Genomic DNA, 11,392 nt, shown 5'->3' with positions numbered 1-11,392 from the left:
TCTCCCTCAACTTATTTATTAGTTTCCTTCGGTTGCCATCAGTGGGTGCAGATTGCCTACTATATAAAACCCCGCGATGAACAAATTGTTATCCTTTATTAATTTACATAGAAATGCAGAGGGTGAGCCAACTTTGTCTGAAAACTCCTGGAAACAAATACACCCAACTGCCAGAAATTTGCACTCAGATGTATGTTACCCTAAAACGTCAGCTTTCTTTTTTTAATGTTTATTTTGAAAGTTTATACCGGAAGTGCGTGATTCATATTGGGCATGACTTGACAAGTTGCGTGTTGGACGTCCCAGTGATAGATATGCACATGCATAGTGTGGAGATCCGGGACAGGAACACCTGAGCAGGAGAGCCCGACAGACAGCAACAGCTGCAGCAGCCAGCACACACACTCATCGACTTTCAGGTAGACGTGTGAACACTTCGGGAGGGAGAGAGGAGACAGACCCGTAAACAACACCCGAGGTAATTTGCATTCACTCGCAGTTGTATGCAAAGGCAGACGGGGGCTGTTAAATGTCATCAGGTGTGTAGCTGAGCTGCCGTATGGTAAGGCGGTGTAGGCAACTTAGACTCTTAGTTAGTTAAAGGCTACAAGTGTCATCGGTGGCTTCAGAATATGAACTTTGTTCGTGGTTAATCGGGCTAATTTGTACACAGATATTTGGATTCGGTGTCAACAAGTGGGGCAATGAAGTGTCCCGTGAAACAGCTGCTCTCGTGCACTGCATTGACTGACTGAAGCAGTTACAAACCAGGCGTCAGATGCTCTGAAGTCAATTATTGAATGTGCAGTAATGAGAGTTGACATGTTTTCCCAAGCTAAAGTAAATACGCGACCCTACACACACACACACACATACTTCAGTGTGTGCCAGGTACTTTCATGCTGATGTAGGCGCATGCGCGGATATTGATGTTCTGCTGAGTGTGTACAGCAGCATGCCGCTCAGCCCCTCTTTTATGATCTTGGAAGCTGTAATGCTGAGCTGGTCTCCAGAGACTTCTCAGCAGCCAAGGAGGAGCAGGACTCAACCCCTGAGAGAAGAGGAGGGGGGTGGGGGTGGAGGAGAAAGAGAGGGAGAAGGGGGGGGGGTAGATAGATGAATGTAGATGGATTGATGCCGAGTGATGGAGGAAGGAGAGAGTTAAGAGTGGGAGGGAAGCTGGCTGGCCGGATGATGACAGGAGGGATGCATAGATGGATGAATATGTGAGGAGAGAAGGAAGATAAATGAGAGTAAGGAGTGTGTTTGTGTGTGCATGTAAGTAGTAGTGTCACTGGGTGAATGAATGACCAGATGGGTGATAGATAAAATACACAAGCGGGGGAGAATCTATTGCCCCCTTCCCACCGCTCAGTCTCTACCGATCCTATAAGTTTTTAACATGTGTTCTTGTGACAAATGGATGGAGAGAGCAGGAGGTGACCGGTCCAGGGAAGAAAAAGAGTAAGGAGCACGCCCTGGCTGTGATTCATAGCACAGTGATAAGCGCTAAGAGGAATCAGGGAGGAAGACGGACCATTTTTAAAATAACACTTCCATTTACCAACATCAGCATCTGCTCAGCTCTTAGTGTGGATGGATTTCAGACGTCTGAGTGTTAACCTGAATTCTCAAATAGCTGATATTTATCACTGTGACACCACAGCTGATATACTGGTAATCCTGGATTTTGCGAAAGCCAGTGCTTTTCTTAACTTTAGTATTCCCCCTCCTTTTTTGTTTTCAGTTGCCATCTTTTGTTTTTTAATTCAAACAAACATTAAACCTCCAATATTAACATTTAAGAGAAACTAAAATGAGCTCATACATTAGCTAATCATCTAACATTGAAAGGATTAACCAGTACATTTGACTATGTTCAATTATAGGAGTGTATCTGCATTGCCTTTGTCTAAAAATTCCTTATTTAAAATTTATTTGCAATGGGCATTTGATTGTGCAGATGACGTGTCTGACATCGGCATCGACGTTCCCTACCATGGTCACATGTTCCTGTCTTTGCTATAAGACATCATTGCGCAATATATTGAGATTACTGGCAAGTCAGACTCTGTTAGATTATTTTTGTATGCATTAAAGCCAAGCAGTTATATGACTGATTAAAAACAGGAACTAGTAGATACAATCCTGTTTCTTCCTGTACATGTATGCATTTACCAGCAGTTGACCCAGTGCAGCACCCTGAGCCTGCAATTATGTAATTGTCCTTAACTGCCTTACAGCCACACCTATTCTGTGTTGTTCTTGTACTTGTGTTATTTTTGTGTGGCAGTTGAACAGGTGTAAGGTACACCTGTTCAATTGCTCATTAATGCAAATATCTAATCAACCAATCGCATGGCAACTCAGTACGTTTAGGCATGTAGACGTGATCAAGATGAGCTGCTGCGGTGCATGGCATGCATTGCAATTGGGAAGAAAGGTGACTTTAAATGTTGCATTACTGTTGGTGCCAGATGAGCTGGTCTGAGCATCTCAGAAACTGCTGATCTACTGGGACTGCACAGCCATGTCTAGGGTTTACTTAGATTGGCCACTCCTGTCAGCCAAGAACAGGAAAAATGAGGGTATAGTTCACCCGGGTTCGCCAAAATTGGAAAGTAGAAGATTGAAAAAAAAAAAAAAAGTTGCCTGGCCTGATGAGTCACAGCAGAAATCGATCGCAAGATCAGCATGGATCCATCTTACCTTATAGCAGTTCAGGCTGGTGGTGCTGTGATGGTGTGGGGGATATTTTCTTGGCACACTTTGAGCTCTTAGTCACAACTGAGCATTGTTTAAAGACCACAGCCCATCTCAGTATTGTTGTCGACCACGTCTATCCCTTTATGACCATCGTGTACCCATCTTCTGATGAAATATTTCCAGCACCTTGTTGAATCTGTGCAAAAAAGAATTAAGGGAATTCTAAAGGCAAAAATTGGTCCAACCCATTGTTGGCATGGCATACCTAATAAAGTGGTCAGTGAGTATATGTAGGATTACCAGCCACAGGTAACTGGCAGAACTTGTCCCTTTTTAGGCATTTTAAGGGACAGCAATCAACAACAGACACTACAGAAAACCAAAATGTACACACACAACCACTACAAATTGCTGCAAACAATATTTAATACAAGAAGCACAAAAGACAACATTTATCAACAACAAAAAAGAAAGATGCTTTATAGCCCATCTCAGTGATCACACATGTGCCTCTCCTTTTTGTCTGTCGTCATTTGATAGATGGCTTTAGCCAGAGATCCAGGAGCGGCTCACGAGCAGAGAGATCCAGCCGACCAAAACTTTGACTACATGTTCAAGCTGCTGATCATCGGCAACAGCAGCGTGGGAAAGACCTCATTCCTCTTCCGATATGCAGATGACTCATTCACTTCAGCGTTTGTCAGCACGGTGGGCATCGACTTCAAAGTCAAGACCATCTACAGGAACAACAAGCGGGTCAAGCTACAGATCTGGGTGAGATTGGGCATGAGATAGAGCCTCTGCACTGCCGAGTAGTATTTTTAAGAAGTCCTTAGGATCGAAAACCCCCTAAACCCTCTAAGCAAAGGATTTATTTTCTCTCATCCGCTGTTTTTTTTTTTCTTTATTTCTTTCTTTTGTACTTCTTTACCTGGTATTTGACCTCCATTAACAGGGCAAGAGGAGAGGCGGTTTAGGCCATTGGGAGCACAATAGCAGCTTATACACTAGTGTAATTATGTCTTCAGTCCTCATGATTGAAATAATAGTTTGTGGCGTTTTTCTAAAGTACTAACCAAGACGTTTTTTTTTTAAATCTGAAGACGTGGAATAATAGACACTAATTTTACTTCGGCGGGGTTTCCAACCAAAGAAAAACACCTGTTTTTTCTTCCTGCTTTCAAACTGTTTGTCACCACATGCACATAGTTATAATGATTAGGGCAAGAACAAGGTTTGTTGACTCACTGAAAGATGTTTATTCATTGCAGCAGCCAAGAACTAAAAGCTCACTGGCAGTGTTGCAGTTTGACCAAATGTAATCTTAATCAAGCTGTCACACAAAACCTATCCGTTTTTTGTTGTTCTTGTTTTAACTACTCTGACTGTGATAGATGTCTGGGATGCTCCTAGAGGCACTTAATGTAGAGGTAGCTCCATTTGAACATCACTGAGATCTTAAAAGTCCCTAATAATTTCCACTTGAATGCTCAGGAAGATTTTTACTCCGGTCTCCCCACACCGGAGTAAAAATCTACTGTACAGAGAACAGCTTTGACACACAATATATCAACAAAATTGACTATAAAATGCTCCAGTCTCTTTAAAGTCGGAGTGGTAATTTATGTGGGGTCGTTACCTGTGGCAAAGAGGTTTTAAAATACATCTTCAACCAAAGGAGGGGCCAAATGAATAGAGCTTTTCAAAGCCTTGTTACACAACATGGAGTGTTTATCCTCTTCCCATTCCCTGATTTGCCCTCTTACATGCTGCAGCCTGTCATGGATGTGAACTAATTTCTCACTCTCTGGAGTTAATAACAGTTGATGTTTAACATTGTCCCCAGACGGCGGGGTTCATGAAAGATGCATGGGTTTGAGCTGCAGGAGCCGAATGTGCTTACCGCGCAGACTGACACCCAGGACAGATCTATTACTGAATGTTAGCGGAAGGCGAGGACTCACCCACAGTACTCCTGTTAGATGAAAGTAATGCATCTTTTTTGAAGTTAATGTATTCAGCGGGCCGTGCCTTCTCGGCTGCGCTTTACAATGATCCAGCTGCACACTTTCACACAAGGAAGGTGCCAAGTGAAATGATGAACCAGTAGTATAAAAGATAACCATATTAAAATTCAGATAAATAACAGTAAAAGTTTTATTACCGATGCATTAACAAGCAAGCAGATTTTTAACGTCCCAGCTGGTTGACTTGAGGTTTTATATTCAGGAAAGACACGCAGTATATTGGCTGTGAAAATGTTTTGTTATGAGCCCTTCACTTTAGAATCGGGGTTATTGGCTGCTGAGGGACTTAATGGGATTTCTTAGGACCATTAAAATAAGCGCAGCTACATGTGACATAAATTGTAGGTTGCTGACAAGCCCAAAAATGTGTACAATTAGAGTCAGTGGTGTTAATGAGGTCCATTGCAGCTACTGGCATCACATTACATGGGAGAAAGTTTAAAGAAGTTAGTTTCAAAGTCTTAGTTTTCTTACTGCAGTTTCAAAGAATCCACAGGAGTGTTACATTTGTTACTTTAAGGTTTTTCCCAAGGCAGCATGAAGAGGAAAAATACCATCTGGAGATGTAGGCAAGACCTGAGAGTGTGTCCTAGTGTGCTTCCAGGGTGTGGCAGCATCAACATTTTAAAAGGGAGGGGTTATTCTATTCTAAGAAAGTTCATGATTGACCTTTGCTTTTGGTAAATGGTAAATGGCCTGTAGTTGTATAGCGCTTTACTTAGTCCCTATGGACCCCCAAAGTGCTTTACACTACATTCAGTCATCCAGCCATTCACACACACATTCACACACTGGTGATGGCAAGCTACATTTTCTGCAGAGTTAACCATTTGTTTACTTTTGCTCCCCTGTCATGTTTTCATTTTGCAAACAACTTTCAGTGTTTTAAGTGTTTTTTTTTAGGTTTTCTTTTTGTTTTTGGGAATTTTTTTGCTTTTGTTGAATTTGATTTTCGTTGGGTTTTTTTTTTTTTCTTTTTTTGTGTGATTTTTGGAGTTGGGCCAGTAAAAATAATTCATCCACCATTCAATGTGTGTTTACAGGACACAGCTGGGCAGGAGCGCTACCGGACTATCACCACAGCTTACTACAGAGGAGCCATGGGATTTCTGCTCATGTACGATATCACGAGCCAGGAGTCGTTCTGTGCTGTTCAGGACTGGTGGGTAGATGAAGCATATAATTAATGCAGAATAGGCATGTGTGTTTTCCAGTAGCTGAAGGCATTTTTCCAAGGCATGTGTTTTTTGGGGTTTTTTTTTCCACTGGTCTAAAAAGTGATACCTGCACAGAAGTGCCTTAAACTTTCTTTCTTTCTAATGGCTTGCAGAGGTGACACTTTGGTTGCAAAAAAACGCTGTGGTTGTGTTGAGGTTTTACAGACCCGTGAACACCAGCCACGTCTAGGCCTCAGTCACACAGGCCTAGGGACCAGTTCACGACCATCTGGCAACCAGCAATGGTGAAGAAAAATGGGATATTCCCTGGTTGTGAGTGGTTGCTGAATGTGATGGCAGTGACAGGGAAAATGTTAATTCATCCCACTCATGCTGCGCTACAGACTGGTCAGTAACCCCCATGGCAACTAGCTGTTGCTAGGGAAAATGTTTATTCCTCAATTAGTAAAATCTCCTTGCTTTGGTTGCTGGAATTTTGCTGCAGTCTTAGTTTTAATGCAAGTGGCAGATTTGTCTACAACGCCTTTCCAGCTATCCTCTAGGGAAACTGTGAAAAGTGCAACATGAACCAGAATTGAAGACCCGTTTGCCTTCAAAGTAAAAGATTTGTTCTTCTAGAAACATGCTGGCTGCAGAGCAGAGACACAACCTTTACTTTGACGTTGGGCTGGTAGACAAACACGAAAAACTACAGAAAAAAAAAACCCAGCGATAACTAGGAGGTTTTTGGTGCAGCACTTTCTTTGTATCTGATTCCTTCCAGCCAGCAAATTCCATGAATCATTGCCAAGCAGTTAAGGAATACACATTTTTCCCTAACAACAAGTGGTTGCAGACAACTCTTGAGCAATGTGTGCATGACGACACGAAAGAAACCTCAATAGAGATTTGTGGGCAAATGGCCCATGGTTTCCTTACTTTGTGACTTCAGTAAGCTCTTTCCTGAGGAGTGTATGGTCTCAGTCACTACTTTCAAGTCCTTTTGAATTTAGTGAATTTCATTATATTAATGACGGCCCTCATTAAGGTCCACAAGGACAAAAAAACACAATATGCTTTAGGGCATCCACTGTGTAGATGTGCAGGTGTGTCCATAGGCTCTGCAGTTAGATCTGTCTTTTGATCGTGACATTTAGTTTAAAAGGCTGTGATGTTGAAAACATTCAATAAGCTTCAGAAAGGGAACTTTTCAATGTCGCCATGGATACATTCATCTTATCATTTTCTTCAACTGTTTGTTGTTGTTTTTTTGGATCACTTGGAGAAAATTAAAAAAAAGCAGCACTCTTGTTCACAAGAATAGATGCTGCATTAAAAAAATGGATATAACAATGTGTTTAATTAAAGAAAATACACATAATGTTCCACTGTATAACCTGTAGAAACAAAAGGACAGTATATCAATAGACACAACCAACAGTCCTCCTGAAAATGGACACCGCGGGAAACATTCAAATATTAATATAATCCGTCAGTTACTGATCAGTGTATGTTTTCTAAGTACAATTTGAAAATCAACGCCCTTTAAATTAATATGGTCGAGTAAAAAGTCAACATTTGCCTCTAGAATTCTAGGGTAACTGAAGGTGTGTGCGTGTGTGCGTGTGCGTGCGTGTGCGTGCGTGTGCGTGCGTGTGTTATGATTACTGTTACTTTATGTTATCATTACCAGTGCTCTAGTCGAAGACTTCAGATACAAAAGACTTGAAACACGACTTTCATCAAAAGTGAGAAAATGATATCAGGTGAAAGCTCTGTCTGTTTTCAATAATCAGATGCTTTTGCTTCAGACTTCTCTAAATCCCACTCTGAGCTTCTTCCAAAACGGTCTTCTTTTGCAAAAATCTGTAAATGCTGCTTCACTTTGTCAGCAAAGCTAATTGTGTTCGCAGCATCACCAATCAGGGGATGAGATCATGTGACATTCAAACAGGTTAAGTCTCATTTATCTTAATCCGGGTTGCCAGCTTGCACTACTTGGGCTCTTAGCTGACTTGACATGACAGCAGTGCACTGTTTTTAATGGATATTTCTGTTTATTTATTCATTTATATATTGCACTGACATTTTGTGCCATACAGTTTCAGTTTATTCAGTCTTTCATTTTGAATACTGCTTTCATCATTTGTGATGTTTCCACTTGCATCCTTAGGGATTTTATTCAGTGATTAATAACCTTTTCATTCTAATTAAAGTGAACTTACTGAACCTTCTTTGCACCTTCTTTGCATCTCATTTCATCCAGCAACAGCCAGTAGCTTCCATGAATCACTGCCGAGCAGTTAAGGAATACACATTTTTCCCTAGCAACCAGTGGTTGCAGACAACTCTTGACCAATGAATCCTCAGAAAAATCTGTGCGAAAATGGCTCTTGGTTCCCTTTGGTTTGCTTTGTAACTTCAGTAACCTCTTCCCTTAGGAGTGTATGGTTTCAAGTCCTTATAAATTCAGTGAATTTCATTATATTAATGACGGCCCTCATTAAGGTCCACGAGGACAAAAAAGGCACAGTATGCTTTGGGCATCCACTGTGTAGATGTGCAGGTGTGTCCATAGGTTTTGCAATTAGATCTGTCTTTTGACCATGATGTTTAGTTTACAAAGGCTATGATGCTGAAAACATTCAGTGCGCTTCAGAAAGGGAATTTCTCAGTGTCGCCATGGATACGTTCATCTTATGGCTTTCCTCTAAAAGACTGTTTTTTTTTTTGGGGGGGGGGGGTTCCGTCTTTGACCTGGAACCGATCAAAAAAATCAACACACATAGCAACAGGTTGACAATAATACTACAAATAATGTCAAAGGAGCATTATCATTCTGCTGTGTTATATTAAAGAAATGCAATGTTCCACTGCATAATCTATAGAAATGAAAAGGAAACCAATCGATAGGCGCAATAAACAGTCCTCCTAATAACATACACAACCGGAAACGTTTGAATTTTGGACTCAAGTGAAAGCTCTCATTTGATGATCAAATCCTTTTAGCAAAAATCTCTTAATGCCACTTCTCTTTGTCAGCAGAGCCTATTGTGTTCACAGCAACACCAATGAGAAGACGAGATCGTGTGACATTCAAACAGGTTTAGTCTCATTTGTCAGTGTGTTGAGATTGTTATCATAATCCTGTTTGCCAGCTTGCACTACTTGGTGTCTTAACTTCCTTATTTATTCGTCTATACAGTGTGCTATCATTTTGTGCCATGCATCTTCAGTGATCTCCTTCAGTGATTAATAACCTTTTCATTGCCATTAAAGTGAACTTGAATGCTAGAAATCAGAAGAGACTCAGCTTTGGTTCATTGTTGTGATGGACTGAGGGTCTCTGAAGGTGATACAGTAGAGAAGGGGAACATGGTTTGGTTTTTTTGGTTTTTCTCAGGGCAACACAAATCAAGACTTACTCGTGGGACAACGCTCAGGTGGTGCTGGTGGCGAATAAGCTGGATTTGGAAGATGACAGGCAGGTGCCGACTGAAGATGGCAAAAGACTGGCCAAAGAGCTCGGTCAGTACGCGCTGGTGTTTATCAGCATGAACACACGTTAACAAAACATTATTTAATAATCACTCATAAGCTCTTTATCTCTCTCTGCTCTCTCGCCAGGCTTCCATTTCTTCGAGGCCAGTGCCAAAGATAACATCAACGTGAAGCAGGTCTTTGATAAGCTGGTGGACGTCATCTGCGAGAAGATGAACGAGAGCGTCAACGGTGATGCCAATTCGGCAACCAATCACAAGGGAGATGGCCTGAAGGACACACCCAACAGCAGTCGGGGTGGCTGTGCATGCTGATTACTGATTGTAAAACCTGATAAAACAGGTTTAATAATGAAATATAGGTGCCCACACTTACACAGATGACCAGAATTTCCCCTAAATCTTTCATTGTGATTGTACTTTACCAAATGTTACTGCAGTGCAATCATGGATGCCTGGCGTTCAGTTTCTTTTTTTTTTTTTTATATATTTCTTTTTGTTCCTGGTTTTCTTGACTCGGTGGTGATTCAAGGATCGTCTTTGTAATCCCAATGTAACTGTTACACTAAGATGCCAAAGAGCTCCACTGAGCAGCCTTTTCTCTTTATCGTTTCCTGTTCACACAGTGCAGTGAACAGCACCTGTTGCAGGTCAGGATGTGAAAGAAAGCCATGTGCCAGACTGAAATTGCATGGGGAATCACCCCGATTGACTTGTGTCATGCTACCCCCTAGTGGGCGTCGCACAAAACTGCATCACTGTGACTTCTGTTGAAATTGCCTGTTGTAAACCAAATGAGCAAGAAGGTACAGTACAAAGTCTAACATATTTGAAAGCTGAGATCACACACGCCTGATAGCCCTGCGTGAGTTCCAGTTAATAAACCACATTTTTTGTTGGATGTTTTATAGGAATATAATCATCTGTTGTGTTTAAGTAATGTATTTGTTTTTTCTTTTTATACATTTAATTATTAATGTTAGTCCAAAGTTAAAATAAAGTTGAAATTAAAAGAAAGGAATATGTATGTTATGTCTGTTGGCCTCATTTGTATGAAAACATTTCATGTATAGTTTTGTAATTTGTTTTTAAATGGATGAGTCCTTGCTTGGAAAGACAGTTTTCTCCAGTGAATTATCAGAAAGGAGATAAAACACTGTGAGTGGCCGGCACACTTTTGTGTTACTGTGTTATAGACATTTAATTGGTGTAGTTTTGCTTAGGTGGTATTAGAACAAATTGCTCATAGGTGTGAATGTGAGCGCGAATGGATGGATGGTATTAGAACAAACACCTCTACCTGACAGAACACCTTTGGGCTGAATCATAGCACAGACTCCGGGCCGGACCTTCTCAGGGTTCACTTCTGGAAGAATGGTCAAAAATTCCCATAGACACACTAACTAACCCTTACGGAATTATATTAAGCCCTATGGATTAAGAATTGGATGTCACTCAAGTTCATATGCAGATGATCAAATACTTTTGGCAATATAGCGTATGTGCTTCAAAGGTAGCTTTTAATGCATGAAGGGTAAATTTTGCGCACTGATATTTTAAAGCTATTATACAAAAGAAATGTCATTTTGAGGGAGCCGGGAAGGAACCAGTGCTGAATCAGATGAAGTACTTCCTAATGATCCACGAAGTTAATAATAAAACATTCCCAAAAGTTTCCATGCAGTGTTGAAATCATTCACTAATCAATAGCACGACAAATCAATAAAGTCATAAATATTATCGTAAAAATGTTCCACGAGTAAACCAGTTATCGTTTATCATGACAGTTTTAATTGTTCAATGACATCACACTGGACTTCCTACTGTGTTTTTATAGTGAACCTTTTACTTTGACCATGACCTGCATTGATTTGATCACCATGGTTTCTTTGATTGGACTGATCACCAAGAAAGATCTTATTGTGTAGAGCACAATTGTGATTGTGTGAGTCGTGTTTGTTATGAAAAACCTGGATTATTAATTGAATTTTAAATTAGTATT

At 40.8% G+C, this 11,392-nt stretch overlaps 1 protein-coding gene across 1 annotated transcript; it reads left to right on the top strand.

Annotated features, from left to right (window-relative positions):
- The first annotated feature begins 261 nt into the window (after nt 1–261).
- Nucleotides 262–10,398, top strand: LOC102195360 (ras-related protein Rab-3D-like). The gene is made up of 5 exons (XM_005748929.1): nt 262–478; nt 3,247–3,480; nt 5,777–5,895; nt 9,294–9,418; nt 9,518–10,398. The coding sequence occupies exons 2-5, from the start codon at nt 3,247–3,249 to the stop codon at nt 9,703–9,705; spliced, it is 666 nt and encodes a 221-aa protein (XP_005748986.1). The 5' UTR covers nt 262–478; the 3' UTR covers nt 9,706–10,398.
- Nucleotides 10,399–11,392: the final 994 nt, after the last annotated feature.

Source organism: Pundamilia nyererei, unplaced genomic scaffold (genome assembly GCF_000239375.1).
Source record: "Pundamilia nyererei isolate P.nyererei 1_Seehausen unplaced genomic scaffold, PunNye1.0 scaffold00234, whole genome shotgun sequence".
NCBI classification, from domain to species: domain Eukaryota; kingdom Metazoa; phylum Chordata; class Actinopteri; order Cichliformes; family Cichlidae; genus Pundamilia; species Pundamilia nyererei.
Note: the sequence above shows the minus strand (reverse complement) of the source record. Positions and strands in the feature narration are given on the sequence as shown.

Excerpts from the sequence above, each read along its gene's own strand:
- LOC102195360 (XM_005748929.1), top strand. The coding sequence starts at position 3,247 with ATGGCTTTAGCCAGAGATCCAGGAGCGGCTCACGAGCAGAGAGATCCA. Across the intron at positions 3,481-5,776 it reads GGGTCAAGCTACAGATCTGG|GACACAGCTGGGCAGGAGCG; the intron begins GTGAGATTGGGC and ends GTGTGTTTACAG. Across the intron at positions 9,419-9,517 it reads AAGACTGGCCAAAGAGCTCG|GCTTCCATTTCTTCGAGGCC; the intron begins GTCAGTACGCGC and ends CTCTCTCGCCAG.